Below are 19,882 nucleotides of genomic sequence, written 5' to 3' on the forward strand. Positions count from 1 at the left end.
CCAGAGAGCAGAGCTCAGGAGCAGGCTGTCACAAGGTCTCTTTCTCTAGACACTTCATTATCTTCGCAGCCCTCTTTTGGACACTCTCTAATGGTTTCATGCCCTCTTTGTACCACGGTGCTCAATGCCGCCCACAGTCCTCGAGGTGAGACCACACCTGCACAGAGCAGAAGAGGCAATCCTGATTTTTTCTCTTTGCCTTCAGCTCATCTTCCCAGTTTCAATTCCTATACACAGAGGACATCTGTCCTTTCTCACGAGACCCAACGACTCGGACCCCAACAGCACGATGCAGTACGTATCACCAGCACATTAGCACTCGGGGTGCGCCAGGAGGACACTAAGCGCAGAGCACGCCCATAGCCCCCGGCGGAGAGCCCCGCGGAGAGGAAAGAGGAGGGTGCGCAGCAGGTCAGCCGTGGCACCACCCACGCTTCCCCTCAGCCGCCCCAGCGGCCGCGGAGGAGGGACCACAGCCAGGCTCCGGAAGAGCCTAAGTGACGCCAAAGAAGGGGCACCCGCTGCTCGCACGGATCGTAGCGGCCGCTGGCTCGCCCCGCCCCTCCGCCCCGCCGGCGCAACCTTGGGGCGGTGCTGGCACCGAGGCGCGGCGGAGAGCAGTAGTTCGCCCCGCCCGGCGCAGCCCCCCCCGTTCTGCCGGGGCCGTGGTTTCGGCCGGAAGCGGAGGGCGGTGCTGGCGCTGAGCTCCGGCTGCGCTCTTCGGCGAACAATAGTGGAGTGTGGCGCGGGGCGGTTGGCAGTGCAGCACGGCGAGGGGTGCGCGGAGGGGGCAGTTCCAGCTCGGGGGTCGGCGGCGGCGGTGTGCTGGGAGCGGGGAGGGTGCGAGGAGCGCGAGCTATGGGCAGAGGGACGGGACGGGGCTGCGAGGAAGGAGGGAGTGCGCGGGGTCAGGGGAGCGGCGAGAGAGGGGCTCGTTCCGCCGGGGCTCTGCGAGCTCCGTGCCATGCGGCCGCCGCGCCGCCTCTCGTGCTTTGAGAAGGAAACTTGGGCGGGACGGAACCGTGCTGCCCTACACGCGGCTGGGCTTGGGGGAGCAGTACGGGGGTGTTGCGGGGTGCTTGGAGTAACAGTCTCGCGCCTTGTTTCCTCCTCTTTCAGAGCACGATGAACGAGGAGCAGTTCGTCAACATCGACCTGGACGATGACAACGTGTGCAGCGTCTGCAAGCTGGGCACCGAGAAGGAGACGCTCTCGTTTTGCCACATCTGTTTCGAGCTGAACATCGAAGGTACTGTGTTAGAAGGGCTCCTATTGTGTCACTGCCCTGGTGTGTGGAGCTGGGTGCAGGTGGAGCTCGTTGAAAAGCTCCCACAGAGCTTTGGAAAGTTGTGTGCTAGAAGTTTTCTGGCTGACCAAATTAGGTTCCTTCCTGGTAACAGTAGGTTTTTGAGGCTTTCTAAAATAACACTTAAAAAGATGTGATCAGGTTTCAGCAGCTTCCACAGACCTCTGGCGTCAGTTCAGGTGGAAAGCACCGTGTGTTCAGCCTTTGCTGGGCGCTTCAGACAGTGGTAGGGGAACTACAGATAGAACTCAGTTCAGCTGTGAATCTCATGGCGTGATTTTCTTGGAAGCAGATCAGTGTTTGATAGAAATTATCAGAGGTTTGGTGTGTGCTTTCATAAGATGATATGTGCAACATGATAAAACCAGATTCATCGTCACAGCATGTTGAAGTTTCACATGGAATCACAGAACTGTAGGGGGTTGGGAGGGACCTCCAGAGATCGTCTGGTCCAACCCACTCCTAAAGCACTTCCTTATAGTTTACGAACTGTGAAGTAAGAGTTTTTGCCATTTTTAAAAGGCTGGCCTTGTAAGCGTTGTTTCTGACCTCCAAAATTACGTAGGTTCAGTAAAATGTTTTTCTGTAGTTTTACAACTTGAAGCCTTGTTTATTGAATGAATTTATCTCGTTACTTTTAGTACATTAGAGATTTCCCTTTTTTAAATCAAGTAAGCTCTTATGTTTTCTTAAACATAAGCACCATTACTTGATTTTTTTGGGTATTCCACTTACAGAAAGTGGTATTTGCCAATGCTGCAGGCATGTGACCACCTAGGCTAATCTAAACTGCTGAGGGCAATTGACTTTAAAGCTGTTTCATGAATGTTCCTGTTTTTTGGTGAGAGTAAGATTCAGTCTGTCTGATATATGTGAGTACACTGAAACTTTTTACACCCAACTCTGATGGGAGTGAGCTGTCATCTGTGAGCATTGTGCCCAGTGGACATGTTACTTATTCTGAATCTCAGCAATGTAAGGCTATCATGGTTGTTTTTTTTTTTCCTTTTGCATAGCAATATTAAAGTGTTAATATCTTGATCACTGTAGAATAAAAAGTACCTCATTTTCTGATAATTCTGTCTTCTTTGCCCTATCTGATGTTACTTTTATAAGCAGTGGAGCACTGCCTCTGTAAATGACTTTAAAATATGTCCCTGTAAGAATTTTCGGCTGACCCAATATGTAAGCTGATTCTTTACCATATTCTATACCGTATTCCTCCTACTGGCATATATGTTGCTTTCATTTTCTGTATTTCCCAATGACAAAGACTATGATTTCATATGTGTGTATATATATGTGTGTATACATACATATATATAAATAACAGCAATTTTCTAACAATTTTGGATAAGGAATTGAATGGATAATTCACTAACTCAGGACATTATACTGGATGTTTTCTTATCAACTTGCCACTTATGTTTTAACAGATTTCACATAAGGGCTTGTTGCGCAGAATCAAAGTTATGTAAACTCTGTAAATGTACTGTCCTAGACGTACAAGTGTGGGTCATTTTTGCTGATAGTTTTTTCTACTTAAAAATCATATTTAAAAATCCAAGCAGTTAAAACACATGCAGAACTCTCATTGTGTTCAGTTATAATTTTAAGTGAAATAGGCTGTTACAGATATTCATGTAACAGTTAGGGCAGCACTGAAGGATTGCTCTGTTTTAGTGTTGATGTGCACACCTACCTTCTCCCTCTGTGACATAGTCACAGCTAAGCATCTTGCAGGATGCTTAAGTATTCCACTATTTGCAGCAGCCCATGGCAACTTTCACGTATGAAATTCTGGAAGTGGTTTTCCCAATTTCCTTGTTTAAAATGGTGTAGTATTCTAATGCTTTAATAGAAGCAGAGTTTTCTCACTGATTTCACTCCTGCCAGCATCACTTTCCTCAGAGCTCTCAGTTGTAAATCCAGGACGTGAAAATGACCTAACTTAAAATTCAAGCTGCCCAAAGCAGACTTCCTCAAAGGTACATAAACAAAACTTATTGTACAGAAAACTGTGGAAAAACTATTGTACAAAAGTCACAGCTAGCTGCATATTATAGATGACTGTTGGCGAATGTGTGTATTTTCACATTTGTGAATTCAGCAGCTGTAAACGTTTGTGTAGATGGTAATGTTCTGGATCAGTTAAGGTGGGTGAATAATTAGAAACAAGTAAAACAGGGAACACCCCAAATTTTTAATGACTCAACACACATCTTGTTGCTTCAATATTAGCATGAGCCTCAGCTGCCGCTTGTTTGTTTTTATATAGCTTTGTTTGGACAATAGATTGATAATGATGCATGATTGAAATAAATATTTACGTTCTTTTATCAGTCATTTTATATGGAAGACTTTTGTACAGAAAGCTTTGTCTGCCTTAGCTGGATAATTGCTGAATTTCTGAACAAGAAAAATGTTGTTTATGATGTCATAAAACCTTTGTTTTTATCAGAAATATTGTCTCTGTCATATTGAATACTAGACTTTTACTGCTTAAATGGGAGAAAAAAAAAAAGGTGGCTTTAGACATGGTGGTTCTTCTCAGTGTTTTTGTTAAGTCACAGAAACAACTGGTTTGAGTGCAGCTTGGAGTTCAGCTCTGGTATCACTGAATTTATTCAGGCATGGTGTATGTGATAATAGGGCCCATTTCTCTGAAAGCTTCCTGGAAGGGAACTTTTTTGGTAGCCAAACAAGAAGAAAAGGGCAAATGGGCATACAGAATAAACAAAAAGCCAAGATGCAACTTCAAACTTTCTCCTATTGTGTTGTCAACTTTTCTTGAGGAACAGGGAGAAATTCAAGTAGAGGAGAGGCTAGCAGTGCTTTTGCTGACCTTCAGTCTGAATGTGGATGGACAAAAGGACAGTATTCTCATCTGTCATGCTTTCACTGTCTGCCTAGCTGCTTTGAGGATTTGTTCAGGAAGCTGAGTGGACTAAGCTATGTGAAAACACTTTGTTTATTCCCAGACTAGCTTTTGTCTTAAGGATCATCATCGGGTGATTTAACACGTTTTGTTGTTAATGTGATGCTTAAGTTTTAAAGTACTTAAATATGAAATGTAAAGCTGCAATAACAATGCTTTGGGAAACTAAACTGGTCCTGTATAGCAGTTTTAAAGTTCTAAGTAGGATTTAGAGTATATGGGTGCTGCAGATCTGCTGGGATTTGACATTGGCCTTTTGTATGCCTACTGTAAGCAAAGTGGTCATCAGAGATTGTTGTGTACAGTCTTGGTTTTGAATAGGTGCAGTGTTAGTAATCTGTGACTGAAACAGGAAGTGTTTTAAATTCACGTGTAACAATTGCGTAAGTCAGGAAATAAGACAGTGTATGTTAGTTGGAGACTAGTTTCTTCTCAGGAGCCTTTTCGTTTATGGTTTCAAAACTTAAAATACTCACAGTTCTGTTTTTATTATTTGTCACAATGGCATGTTTATCTTACCCTGTTTTTATGTTGGCATATCTTCATGCAAGATTGTTTTAAAGTGTGTTAGTTTTCTGAAATTCAGCAGTGTGTAGTAGGTAGGAAGATCCGATAGAACTGATTTTTACTTACAGATTTGCTTGTCTGGTGCTGTTAATTGCCAACTTGCTTCTGTTTCTCTTTAGAGTTGAACAGTGGCTGAATGGTAAACGTTGGAAGTTGAAACCTAAACCTGTATTGCAGGCCTTCTAATGTGAAAGGTGGGGTGGGGGAATAGATAACTCAGTAATTGCATTGATTAATTTCCGTGGTACTTTAAAGTGCAGATAGACTCAATATTTTAGGCAATTTCAGCGTAAGATTTAGTGCATCCCAGTCTCAGGGTTGAGACAAAGATGCTATAAATTAATGTCTTGGTTTGTTGGTTTTTTTTGTTTGTTTGTTTTGTTTTCCTTTCTGTTTTCTTTGTTTTCCTTTTTTTTTTTTTTTTTTTTTTTGTTAAGGTCTGTAAGATCTTGTACAGTATCCTTATTCTGTGTTCTTTGTGTTCATCTTTGAAAAATGGGATTTCATTCTTTAAAAGTTTCACTTTTTTTCCTATTATTCTTTTCAGGAGAATATCTCACTGAAATGAAATAGATGGTAAGGTGCAGTTGAAAAGATTGGAAACAGTTCTACTTTCATTCTGTTCCAAAGTATTATGCATACTTTTTTATTCCCCCCCCCAATGTAAATAAAATAACAGGAACTGAAATGCATTATTCTGGCAACAAAAGCTACAAACTTTCATCATTGTCCTTTGAGGCAGACAGATAAAATCTTGTGTTAAGGTAGCATTTGCTGTCCAGGGGTATGACTCATTTCTGCAAACTTGAATGGACTTGTAGAACGAGCTGCAGCTTCCAGTAAACCTCTTAACTATGAATTCAAGTCCAAACACATTTGGAGATGGTATTCTTAATCCATGAAGTGCCATATAAGTATTGCTGAGTAAGTTGAGCTGTGTGGCTTGTTCTGAAATTATATTTTTGAAGTCTTTAAGCTAGGGAAGTTTGGACATGTAAGCAAGTAACTTGAACAGTTAATCCTACATACCTGGTGTTATCCAAAATACAGAAATGCTGTCTCATGACTTTTGTTCTCTTCTGGGTAATCTGACTAGTCTTTCCTTAGGAAATGTGAGACACATCTAACATGGTGGTTCCTGTAACGAGGTTTTCAGCAGGATTCATTGGTTCATCTAATACAGCAGTAAAATCTTTTCTAGAGAGCATGAATTTTGGAAATTTGTTGAAAGACTCGATTGGATCTATGTTCTATCTTATATGGGATATGTTTGCTATATGGTAAAGTATAAGCAAGCTGATAGGAATCTGGTAGGAGGTTTTGTGTCCCCACCTGATGTATGGAATGCACTGGCTTTATCAAACAAAAAGTGAAGAGAGAATTTTAATTTGCAAACAAGATAATATCTACCATTTGTTTTGGAAGTTAATGAATAAATAGCACTGGCATTTTTCCTTCCAGCTAATCTAGTAAATCACAAGATTCTCTGCAGTGAAATTGCATGAATACACTTAGAAAGTAGCACTTGGCTTTAAATCTTGCCACGCAGATATGTTGGAGATAAGTCTCTAATGATCACATTTCTCAGTGTTGGCAGAGTTGTGCAACTAAGAATAACAGTCTTCCTCCACCCCTAGTCATTTAGATGTAAGGGTGACATGCTGTCATAGGTAGTCATGGGCTGGTTTTATTTAATGTATTTTGAAGAGGTCTTGGGATAACAACCCTCTTCTTTTAGCAGTCTGAATGATCTGACTAGTGGGTAGACATGAACATGTAATGTCTCGGAGCATTACCTTCTGTGCTGCAGGTCCTAGCCCTGCACATGAGACAAATCAAAACTGACCTTGTCTGATCTTAGTGTTTTGAATGGAGATGCAGTTGTTTAGAGGCTGTTTAAGCATCAATGTTGCAAGAGTAGAACTGTATGCTGGCAAGGAGGACAGCTGAGGAGAGCTGCAAATGGAATGTTTCAGAACTTGTAGTTGAAGCCAGAGCTCTTGGAGGCAGCCACAGACTGAAGCACTTCACAACATCTTTCTTGCTTACAGGATTACAGAAAAAGATGTACATGCTCATCAGAAATATTTCTAGAGGTAACTTCTTAGGATGAAGTGGATTGTGCCTGAAACACGTTTTTCAGTGGCTGTGAAGGCAGTGTTTGACCAGCAAAAACTAAAGGTGTTATAATTCAGTCATCCATTTCATTGACTTTACCAGGACCGTACAAATCTGTATTATGAAGTGCATTTCTTCTTATTTTGCTACCCTTAATAACCATATGTACTTCATGAAATTATGGAATTTGTATGTATGATGACCACTAGCGTTTTGCAGTTTTCCTTTACCTATGGTCAGGTATAAATCTTACCCAGAAGTATTTGTAAATTCTTTAAAGAGATTTTAATGTGGCTTTAATTAAGCAGTATTAAAGAACAAACTTGAAACAATTAACTTTGTCTAGAGCTATCCATGTTCATTTTAATTAATTCCATCTTAAATTCTGTGGGGTTTTTTATTTGTTTGTTTTTCTTCAACTGTTCAGGCTAAGTCTGTTCACTGCTGCAAAAATCAATTTATTCCCAGATCGCATTATAAATTGCTAAAAATGGAATGCAGGCTTTTCTTTAACATGGAGCTGCAAGACTGATTAAGAATTATTTACAAACGACAGCAACAAACACAGGAAGATAAACAAGCAGGCTAATGATCTTTTTTTAATGAATACATTTGTGAAGAAATGTGAAGTAGTCTCTCTGTTGAAGAGCATTCTTCCCAAATTGAACTTGTTCATTATAGTTATCTCCAAATCAAACTATTGTTCTAGCTAGCCTCATTTATAAATATGAGCAAACAGTTCAATTTCATGCTGTATCTTATTATGAAGAAGAGTTATGCATAGCTAGTCACATAGTTGTTCTAGATGCGCTGTTTGCAAGGACAAAACTAAGTCTTTGTAGATTCGCCACTTCAAAAGAAAACTTTAATTTGATGCAAACTGATTTATTTTCTAGTACAAGTAACATAGAATTAATAGAATTTGATTACACGCCTAGTTTTGCAGTAGATGTTCTCCCTCTTCTCTGCTACGTTTACTCTTAAGAATGACTGAAAATTAGAAGAATGTATGCTATTTCATATATTGCTTGATTACAAATTTGTTTACAAAATTATTTTGCAGGAGTGGGTTAGAACTCAGTGTTGAGAATTACAGTGGCATGGAAGAAGAGTTTCTTTCTTGCTTAGCATACAAAGCAAAATACTCAATTTTTGGCCTAAATGCTGATCTCTTAAGTTCTTACCATAGTCTCTTCTGTTCTTGGTAGTGCTGAGCATACAAAGAGTAGTGCTGAGAAAGGTGATATATAATACTCATATTTCACAGGTTATTGGAGTCAGGAATTGGTGGTAAGCACATTCTTTTATTATTTGTCTCGAGGTTTGGCATCTTCCTTTGAAGCTTGTTCATTTGAATTGTCATCTATCACATAATCTTGTTTCCTGGTGGCATCTGTCTTGAATTACTTAGGTATGGTCTTCTAGATGTACCACCCCCCTCTCCCCCCGAACACACACGCACTCTTAGGCCTGAGGTAGAACTTCCCTGCTCTGGAATTGTTGGGTTTTTGAGTATTTTTATCTTTCTCTGATAAAACAAGTCTGAGTGACAGAACATACTTAGTTTCTAATCCTATTCTTGGAAAGTAAGACAGGACAAACGTACACATTCCTACAAATATGGGAGAAAAAAAAAAATAAAAAAATTGATGATTCTGTGTGTGCTGACCTGAAAGATCAGCCAAAAGCTAAAAAGATTGAGATTAATTTTAGCAAACAGGAGAATTGAGACAGAGCTGAAATCCTGTGAAAACTAGCTATACAGCCAAACTATGGTATTGCTTGATGCAAAGTACTGAGGTCTTACTTTGTTTTTGTGTTGAACAAAGTAACTTCTTCTCTAAGACTAAATCAATATGTAAAAGCTTAAGCAACTGTGCTAGTCTGAAGGCATCTTTTAAACCAATTTTGTATGATTTCTTTTCCTTACTGTTTTGAAGAGTACCTGGATAGACTTGTTTAGTTATTCCAATGCACCAAGGAAGGAGATTGGTTATACATTTTGGTGTAGGATGGGAGTTCTGTTCTTGTAGACTGTGTTTTATAATAATTTGTTCATTCTTCAGAAATAGTGACATCAGGGCTAATATCCTATGGCTGATAAATAATAACATTTTGAAGTAAGCTTTTTTTCCTTCTGTAACAGGTGCACATGAAATTAGCAATGGTTGTTACTGGATTCTGATAAAATGGATTTATTTCTTTGAGCAGCATGCTTGTGGAGTGGGAAAGTTAACAATACTCAGAACTCTTCTGAAAGATAACCTTATCAGTAGGAAAGAATGTTCAATTGCTTTATGCTCATGACTAAGACATGAAAGTCAGATGGGCCCTTATAAATCCATCGTGCACTTTCTTTTCTTCTGTGTGACTGATACTTGTGCTTTTTCTGCTTTGTGTAGTCTTATACCCTCTGAGAAAGAAGAGGTCATGCCTAGAATATGGTTCAACTAGTAAAGAATGCTGAGATTTTCAGTGATCTCGGGGTTTTTTTTGTTTGGAATTTTTTTTCCGTTGTTTTATTCATACAGTAGTATTCTATCTCGCTGAATCTCAGATTCACAGAAATAGGTGAGTGTTTAACATCTACAGTGAAGATTAAATGTGTGAACCCTTAATTATTAATTTTTAGTGGGGAGGAGACTGATGTCTTGGAAGTATCGCATATGGCAATACCTGTGAAAAGCCAGAACAGTACAAAATTGTATCCCAAACCTTGCTAACTGTGCTTCCTCGAGTTGCCTCACTTCCTTTTTGCCAAACCTTAAGTATTTGCTTTGGGCAGAGTTGCTCTGTCCTGTCATCAGAAGATAGTGGTTTCATTTATTCGACTTAAATGAAATTGTTAGGTGAACTCCTCAGAGTTATCGTATGGGAAATTGCACAAGACTGGTGTTGGTTTTTTGTTTTGTTTTTTTTTTTTTTTTTTTCAAAAAGGAGAAGAAATTTACAAGGAGAAAAAAATGGGTAAAATGGATAACACTGAAAAGGATTAGTGTTAGTTTTTGTAGGTTTGGAAATGTGAAGATACAACTTTAACTGACGGTGTTCCTTTATGGATTAAAGATTTCGGAGTTTAGAAGATATTAGGTGACTTAAGCAGACTTGTTATATTTGAATTATTTTAGTAAGCCATGAAGTGAAATGTCTTACCTTTCCTTCTTTGCACTAGAAATGAATGCTTTGTGCTTATTTTTGTTTGCTTTTAATGTCTCTGGAGAGACAGAGAGGGGAAAATAGCCATTACAAGTAGACAGACCAAGTTGACCTTAAGTTAGTGGATGTTTATTTGCTGGAAGGGATTGAAAGATATTTTGAAGTGCTGGGTAAGAATCTTGATCCAATAGCCATGAAGAGGACATCTGTCTTTGTACTTTCCTGGGGAACTTCTTTCTTAAAAGCTGCCTCTGGTTAGGGTTCATTTTAATACTTAGTTCCTGGATAGCAGGAGTGTCTGTTCTCATGACTTGATCTTTATTCTCTGCTGCTGAGGATAAAGCATTGTTTTTCAGTATTGTCATTTTGCCCCATAAATTGTATGTGCGCTCATACAAACTTAACACAAGTTGTCATTTGTTAATTGTTCGGGATGGGATGGGCTTCACCACAAGAACTTAAACTTAAGTTGTAATGTAACATTTGTTGTAATGTGTAGCTTTTCATTAGTTTCTCCTTAAAGTCACTTATCACATCTTGTTGCATTTCATGGTTTTTCCTCTGTTTACATCATTTCTGTATCGCTTTTTTATGTGTTAAAAAGTAAAATGGTGGCAGCTCACCCAACTTAAAAGATCAAATTATATTTTCATATGTTGATTGTAAATATTTTGACTTAAGCGATTGTTGAGCATTTTCAGCCAGCGGTTCACAGACAAGCTTTTGGTTGTCTGTAATCAGGGGCTTGTGTTATAGATTTTATTTTTTTGTTAATTTTGGGAATCTCCCAAGTAGCGTATTTGATTGAGATAAAAGCCTAGCTGCTCAATATTCTAGACTTAGGTTTTGAATCTACTGCGTAGTGAGTCTGAATAAGTTATCTGCTGAAACTGCAGAAAGTAATTTGGTACTGGAGTGCTATTCACTTTATGAAATAGTTATTTCTCATGCCATCTGGCTTAACTTATTGACTGTCAGCCTTCATAGAATGTGTTACTTTTTAACATGTTAACCACTAATAATTTCTTTGAGTAGGCTACTTGCTGTGGCTGTTTTAATCTTTGTGGCTCTCTTAATCTTTAAGAGAGGACAATCAAAGAGAATGAGTAACCATCTTACACAAAACTAATTTCAGGATGATTTCATGTTGGCGAGTGTTGGCAGTGTTAGAACTTATTTCTTTATCCCAGCTATAGGCTTGTAGTAATACGAAATAATAAACTATGACTGAAGTCTACATTATGTTTAACCCCTTGAGTGATACAAACCTGCACACTGCAATATCCAAACAGATGGCTTAAAGCATTATGTGTAGAAGGTAGGGGCACAAGTGACTGTTATCAGGATGTTCTTCAGTATTGTTCCAAATAAATGTCTGATATGTAGTTGGAATCATTTAGGACAGATTATATGTCTGTATAGCTTTCATGTAATATGTATATGGAGTTGGAAGCTTGCTTCACCTCTGTTATTGCACGAGAGGCATGTGGAGGTAATCTGTAATTCCTGCACTAGGGATTACTGTGTGCAAAATACTTTGTGTGTGAAGGATTTGAGATGAGTGGAGTTTGAGATCATTTTAGACTATCACATATCCTGCTTTACTTCAGTGATTAGACTATTAATATGAAAGCATCAGTTAACAGTTTATTTTCTTGGTTAGTTATGAGTTGGGACTTGGAAAAAAAGATATCTGAATATATATTAATTGAACTTTTTTTTTTGTGTCTTTGCAGGAGTACCAAAGTCAGATCTTCTACATACAAGATCTTTAAGGGGACACAGAGACTGCTTTGAAAAATTCCATTTAATTGCAAATCAGGACTGCCCACGTTCAAAGCTCTCTAGAAGCCCCTACGCAGAAGTAAAAAGTATCTTGAGCAAAAAAATTAACTGGATCATACAGTATGCACAAAACAAGGATATAGACTCTGATACCGAAAGCTCAAAAACATCCCAACACCCACTTTTTAGCTTGAGACATCAGACTGATAGAAAATTGCTCCCACAGTTTGACTCTCCAGTACCTAGATACTCGGCAAAATGGATAGATGGAAATTCTGGAAGCATCTCAAACTGCTCACAAAGTCTGTTAGAACAAAGCGAACCCACTGATTTCAGACTTGGTATGTTACAAGAAACAGGTGCTACGTTCTGTTGCAGCAGTGTCTTGTGGTCTAATCGCAGCCAAGCCCAGAAAACTGAAAAAGCTGAAAGTGATTCACTCACCAGTGTTCACAGAAGGCATCCTCATTACAGCAGGGAAGAATGTAAGTGCATTTCTATTTAAATGCAGCATAGCAAGCAAGGGGTATCCTCTGAAATATCTGTTGATCACTTAGTGTTCCCACAAGGCATTAATTCACAGTCTGGAATGCAGCTTTTAACGGTTTGGAGTTTCTGTAAAATCTGTGAATAAGGTGACAGCATAGCTAAACAGATAGGGGGGGGTGGAGGGGGGAGGCTGTTCATTTGTTAGTTTTGATATTTTTGTGTTTGTTTTTTAGCTTTTCTATTATTTATGCACCAAAGTGATACAGGGCATGTTTAATTCATGCAAAAAAGTTACTGTTACAGTTGATTGCGGTGAATCTTTATTATGTCAGTCAAACAGTGCTGCTTGTGCCAATTACTAAACTCCTGAAATCCATGTGTCAGGTGTCTCCAGTTACCTTTTGCACAAAGCCACTCTAAACAGCAGAAGAAATTAAAGGTGAAGTAGCAGAGCAAATCTGTGAAGCAACAGAGTTAAATGTTGCCAATAGCAGTGGACTCTGTTTACACTTCACTAGAATTTTTTTTTTCATCTACTTATTCAGCATAGGGGAAAGTGTGAAGGCCCTCACATTGCCACGTCATCTCAAACTGTAGAGTAGACCTGATGATTCTTGTGATAACTGTGGTGATGTTGAAAGCAGCAAAAAATTAATTTTCCTTTTTGCTATAGATGGTGTTCTCTAGAAAAGTCTTCAGAAAGTAATTGGAAAGTGCTTCTGAATTTCAAAAGATAAGAGAAAGATTTAAAAGATCATAAAATGTTAAGTGGAAAAATTAGGTAGCAGGAAAAGAAGGCAACAGTAGAACTCAGAATATCAGAAGAGTGAGAAAAGGGGGTGCTGTAAAAAAAAAAAAAAAAAGTCAGGATCAGCTTCTTTAGACTCCTATTTTTAATGAACTAACAAAACTCATCCTTGCAAAGTATGGTTGTTATTCATTATTTGCAAGAAGATTTTAACTGATGTTTCATATTGCATTTGTAATAAATTAGTAGTCTTAAAGCCATAAATCAAAACAGATATGTTGTGCTGTTTGACCACCTGTCTTCTGGAGTCAGAAATTGGGATTAAATACATGAGGGCAGAAGTTAATAGAGGAATTATGAAAGCTTGACCTGGTTTACGGAGTTATCTAACTGCAGTTAGTCACTTGAAACTTACCTCTCTGATTTCAAGACACAGGAATATAAACCTTTTTTTAAGCATGGTAACAGATTTATTTTTCTTTCCCCTATTTATTATGACTACGTAATGCATTTTTAAGACATTTTTGCTTTACAGTATAAGTAATATTTTTGCAGTATTTAGCTCTTCTGCCTTGAATGATGCTCAGTTGAAGACTGGTGCTTATCTAAAGTTTAGAGAAAAGTCTAGTCAGGCTTTCTGTACCAAAACTAGGCAACATAACTGATATGTCCTCATATGCAGACTGATCAGGGCTGAGATGTCCTGATACACACAAGCGTAATACGTGAACCTACCTCCTTGCTACAGCTGATGAAATGTTAATGAAAACAGTGAAGTAGAAAGTAATTTCTTAAGGATGGGTGTAGAAAGAAAGATTTCTTGTACTTTTACTTAGTATTTATTTATTAAGCTATTGATTACCATATTAAATCTGATCAGGGTTTTCACGGAGTTTAAGAAGTCTTAACTTTTAAAGGATAGTAAGATGTGAGAGACGAATTTTCTGTTCTATTGATAGCTGAAAGGAGTACTGCTGTAGTTAGCTGTCAGAGGAAGCAAGCGGATCTGCTTCCCTATGAAGTGGCCTTATGTCTTGAGTAACAACAAATTGGCTCTTGTAGTTGCTACTGACTTCTTTAACTTGGCAATAGCAACATAAAGTTAATGGTCCATAATTGCAAGATGTGAGAAAGGTTGGATGAGAAACCATAGGGAAATAAAATATTCTCTTTGGGGTAAGTAAAAATCAGCCTCATCAGGACAAAGTTTAACAACATAAAAACTTCTTGCAGTCAGAAATCCCTGAGCAAAAGTTGTTATTGCAGCATGTTTCTTTTTCCTTAGGCTCCATGTGAGATAGTTTTGCCAAGCTGCACCATTTGGGGTGGGAGGCTGAAGGGTTTACAAGGTATTAAAGTCTGTTTCAGTGTCCTGGTTATCACTGTCATCAGTTTCTGCCATTCTGTCCAATTCACCCAGCAGAAGTGGCACCAACCTCTTCCCACATCATCTAGCTGAGGACAGTGCTTCCCTACTCACTACTGTTGATTCAGATCTGCGTAGAATACTTCCAGAATTCTCTCCATTGAGGTTTAATACACATTTCCTCTGAGGATGAGTAGTGTGTGCTTGTAAACTGAGATGTAAGGGGGGAGGGGCTTATGAATGATGCAGAGGATCATTTAGTTCTCACTACAAATGTAATGCAGGAAGATGAGAAGTAAGCCTTTTATATGTTGGTCTTTGCTTGCATCAAACTGAGGTTTTTCTTCATCAGCTGTCACCGAGTTACTGTGTGGAAACATTATTTCTATGTTATGGTTTCTATATTATGGAGATATTATTTCTGTACGCCAAAAACACAGAACTTTCTAGGCGACAAATGTAGTTATGTGCTGAAAATTCTGTCCGGGGTGATTTCCTATGAACTTAAAAAAAATAAATAAATAAAAAATAAAAAGTAGACTTGCTTCAGTATTGGCTGCTTGCCATCAGCTGAACAGATGTATTTGCAGGGGTCAGAGTGTGGAAAACATGTCATGCTGTCAGAAGTCCTCATAGAAGTGTTAAAAGGCGAAAAGCAATCTACAAACAATTCTGATTCTGGGCATTTCTATTTTGAGTGCTTGATTTGACATTGAGGAAAGGACTTTCCTATGGAACTGAAATCTGTGTCAATGTCAAGAGATGATTTTCAAGTTTTCTAAAATGTATTAATGAACAGTGCTGCCTCTGATTTGCTGTCATGCAGTGATTGATCATTAGGCTGCAAATTAAAAAAAAAAAAAGACAAAAAGGCAATCTGTTTAGAGGTGTTCGTGTTACTTTTGTGAAAGTGATAACTGATTTTTATTGTTACAGTGAATGGGATGACTCCTGGAGAGTTAAAGCAGCTGACTGAAAAACTGCTCAAGCAAATCCAGGGTGAGAAATTTTCAGTACTCTTTGTTTTTGGTTTTGTACTGCTTTGTAATAAAGAATCTTCTATTAAAAAAGAAAAAAAAAAAGTGAAGGCTTTACTGTCGGCCAAGTTTTGAACCAAAATTTCTTTGCACCTTGTTGCACAGGCAAGAAACTTGAGTGCTTCTATTATGTAACCTTGAGTGACACAAACTTGCACATAATGTGCATTTTCTTTATTTTTTTTTTTAACTGGATTCAGCTTCAAGTTACAAACTGATCCACCTTGGCTCAGGTCCCCTGAAACATAACTGGTGATTCTGTTTAATATACAGTGCGTATACCAGGCTGTGCTGAAGCTTGTTCTTGTGTGTGAGCCCACTTGATTATTAAGAAGGCACAGATATTTATGTTCACCATTGCTTCTTAACTCTATAATAAAAGCACGGTGGTCAAAGGCATTAACCTAACAATCAATGTTCTTGCAGATGTGTTTGAGGAACTGACGCAGCAAGTCCAAGAAAAGGATTCTCTGGCTTCAGAACTGAATGTCCGTCATATTGCTATAGAGCAGCTGCTGAAGAACTGCTCCAAATTGCCATGTCTACAAATGGGACGTGCGGGAATGAAATCAAATGTCCCCATATGATGGGGATACAGCTCATATCCCCTATAGAGCTGACTTTCCCTGGTGGCTTTGGTAACCGTTAAATACAGCTGCACAGATATTTAGAAGCTTTTGAGGCAAACTCAGGCAGCTTGCTCTTTGCATTCCTAATCCATATAAAGTCTTCTTCCACTTGGGTTTTAAGAAAACAGGCAAATATTGTAGGTATTTAAACCTATTATAATGGGGTTTATTCCCATTCTGGTTTGTTTTTGCCCATAATGATGCATGAACCTTGAACCAAATTTTGTGTTCTGTTGATAATGAAATTGTTTCTAACAAAGAACGACCTGAACCTGCCCATTCCATACAGAAGTAAATCTGCCTACTTCATACAAAGGAGGAACAAAAAACTGAGTTTTGATCAGATTTGATCATGTTACATCAAAGAGAGCTTTAACAGGAGAACAGTATTAATGAAACTCATGTCTTATTTATTATGAGCAATATTTTATTATTGAGATTTTGTACTAAATAATGCTATTTTAGATACTTTTCCAAATCTCTTTATAAAATTTCTGAACTACTCTGTGTAAAGTTTATGCCTTGTGTATGTTTATCCTTTTTCAGGTCTGTATCTTTCATGATACAATGTTTAAGAGGAAAAAAAAAAACAACCCCAAACCTTATTTCCCAAAGAGGTGAATTTCACTTATTTAAAAAAAAAAAAAAAAGTGGTGGTGCATCACCTATTTTTATCAAATTTATAACTGAAAAATTTGTTTCATGAGATGTTTAAAAAAAAAAAAAAAAAAAAAAAGGAAAAGCACAGCACTTCATAATACAATCCATACTTAGGATTTAATGCATAGAAGTTGTTTTGTATGTGTGAAATTTTCAATGCTGAAAAAGATGACTTCAAGAAACTAAATAAATTTGTAATACTGCATTATTCTCGTGGCTTTTTTTTTATGAATTTGTATCGGTGATGTTTGTATTTCAGAATGAGAGCACCAGTAGTGGCACATTGTGAAACAGAATAGTCTGCTTTTTTTAGAACTTGTATTGGTCAGTCATACTAAAAAATTCTTGTTACTATTTATTGAAATAACTGTAGAGCTACATTTACATAACTGAAGGTGACAGGTTTGCACTGGAAGAGTAGGGGATAGTGGGAGAAGCATTATTCTCCCCAAAGTTCATCTGTGTGCTCTCTGTTTTTAATCCCTTAAAGTAAAAAGTTACACAGAATGACTAGCAAGAGGAAAGATTTAGGTTTGTTTTTAAAGTAGGACTGCAAATTAGCTGAAGTTCAGTTTTTTCATTATCCTGAACACCTGAACAACCTGACATCTGAACCACGTAGAACAGATATTTATTTATCTATCAGAATGTAGTTGTTTAAAAGGCATTCTGAGCAGTGTGAGAGTGTGCTTTCAAGTAAAACTGAGTTTATAAGTAAATGTACAGTAGGTAATCCCTGGTTTTTGGCTGTCAGAAGATGTATTAATAAATATAAGTATGGAGATTAATCCAATATGAAAATAACTGCAGATCATAGGATCATAGAATTACTCAGGTTGGAAAAGACCTTAAAGATCATCCAGTCCAACCACGACCTAATCATACTACCTTAGTTACCATACTAACTCTAACAACCCTCCACTAATTCATGTCCCTGAGCACCACATCCAAATGGTTTTTAACACATCCAGGGATGGTGACTCAACCACCTCCCTGGGGATCCTATTCCAGTGTTTAAAGAGCCTATTCCAATGCATATTATAAGGTGAGAGGAGAAATGTCATCATTACTTATATCTGTGAAAATGATCATCGTTCAGCCTATAGTAGACTGCATCTAGAAGTCTCCAGCTATCTGATTAGACTGATGAGAAATTTCAGTTCATGGGATAGTGAGGTGTTCTGAAAGAATTAGTTTGTGTTTCTGCTCTTGTTTTTGCCTCTGTGGGAATTAGAAATACAGCATCTACATTTAAGTCATCCTTCCTAATACCTTTCTATGGATTGTATTTTTGTTAGATTAGATTTTGATAGGAGCAAGGTGAGGAGAGTTGTTCTGTTTTTAAGGTAGGTTATCATTAAGGACGACTTCTAGAGCACATAAGCCACAGGAACACAATTTTTTTAATGCTTTGCCCTTGATCCGATTTTGAGTCGGGAAGAAAGCACAGTCCTAGCTTATGTGCTTAAAAGAAAATCTAACTGTATAGCTGCTGCTGCTGCTGCTGCTTATGTTCTGAGGAAAATGCTTAGAGTGCAGAGGGGGTCAGCATGTTCCCTAAGCTGTCTGGCAGCTCGGAACTGGAGCTGTTGTATGTCTTTGTATATCAGGAGTTTAAAGAGGTTGATGTGCTTGTGCTCTTGGATGCTTAGCTTCAAAATCATAGAATGGCTTGGGTTGGAAGGGACCTCAAAGAACATCTAGTTCCAACAACCCTGCCATAGGCAGGGTTGCCAACCACTAAACCAACGTGCTATAAGAAAATACCGTCACATGCATGGGGTTTCTTTCCTCTTGCCTTCCCTGACTTTTGCTGAGAAATCTATAGAGTAAATCATACCTGAAATCTGAGGTGTTTCTGTATATGTAATGTTGACCCTATGGGTATTCAGATGCAAGACGTCTTTTGAGTGACTGGTAAATAAGCTTTTCGTGGGAGGAGAAAAGTGTTTGCAAGAGTGATGAGGCTATCAAACACCTATCAAACAAAAGCCAATGTGAAAGTCTTAGCAGCTGGAAATTTAGTAGTTTTTCTTTGTATTGCAAACTATTGTTCATTGAAAATACAAGCAAGAATTGGCCAGAAACTGGTGAAGCAGTGATCTTCATTAAGTGCTCTCTGAAAACACACAGAATTGCTACTGCTGTTCTGTTTTTTGTTGTTTGTTTATTGCTGTGTTTTTTTAACTGCTGGTGGCAAAGGACAGAAAGAATCCTAGTTTTCTTTATGTGGGGAGGGTGATTTTTGCTTTTCACAAAGCCATATGTTACCAATAAAAATATTCTCCTAAACTTAATATTAAATCCTGTTGTTACTTTCTTTGTACTGCAGTGCTTGGAGAACCCAACAGTGAGAGCACAGCTGGATGTAAAGCTCTCAGACAGTAATTAATTTCACAAGGAGGAGTCTTGCTTGATCAAAATGAGATCCATATGAGTGTAAAAGCTCAGACCACAGAGTTGGGTCCATTTAAGAGCTTAATCTATTACGTTCATGTAGATTCTTCTTGGTTTTTTGTTTTGTTTTGGTGTGGGTTTTTTGGTTATGTTTTTGTTGTTGTTTTTATTGGAGGAAGATTGGGAACAGTTCAATAACTGCATTATAAAAATGTTGCTATTTTCTCCCCTTTTCCTAAGTTGAAATCTCATGTTGGATGTGGATATTGTTAGCACCCCCGAATGGTGATGCATGCTCTGGTTTCCATGCCAACGAGCCATTTCCACAAATTGGGTATGGGGTTTGGGGCTTGTTGCTGCTTTTTCATTAATCAAGCCCTAGGAACAGAATTGATTTTTGTTTGTTTGTTTTTGTTAGACATCTTTCTTCCATGTAACATTCCCCAGGTAATGCAGCTGCCTTAATTGGAAATGCAGATTGCATATGGCAGTTATTTATTAGATCGCACATGCAGTTAAATTTGGTTTGTAAGATTTAGGTTGACTATGTGTTTGAACACCAAGATTTAATTTTGAGGAATAAATAATGAAATAATGAGTTACTTCCTTTTTCAAATTGACTCATTCTTTTCCCCAGAATTTTTATTTCTCAGCCTGATTAAAATTTTAATTCTGTTTTTTACTGC

General features: G+C 38.2%; 1 protein-coding gene across 1 annotated transcript; it reads left to right on the forward strand.

Annotated features, from left to right (window-relative positions):
* The first annotated feature begins 693 nt into the window (after window positions 1-693).
* On the forward strand, window positions 694-19,096 carry CUNH21orf91 (chromosome unknown C21orf91 homolog). Its single transcript, XM_042868333.1, has 5 exons — window positions 694-777; window positions 1,120-1,249; window positions 11,822-12,355; window positions 15,410-15,472; window positions 15,937-19,096. Exons 2-5 carry the CDS (start codon window positions 1,126-1,128, stop codon window positions 16,095-16,097), a joined length of 882 nt encoding a protein of 293 aa, XP_042724267.1. The 5' UTR covers window positions 694-777; window positions 1,120-1,125; the 3' UTR covers window positions 16,098-19,096.
* Window positions 19,097-19,882: the final 786 nt, after the last annotated feature.

Source organism: Lagopus leucura, unplaced genomic scaffold, assembly GCF_019238085.1.
Source record: "Lagopus leucura isolate 7727_CA_CO unplaced genomic scaffold, USGS_WTPT01 Super-Scaffold_100001, whole genome shotgun sequence".
NCBI lineage: Eukaryota > Metazoa > Chordata > Aves > Galliformes > Phasianidae > Lagopus > Lagopus leucura.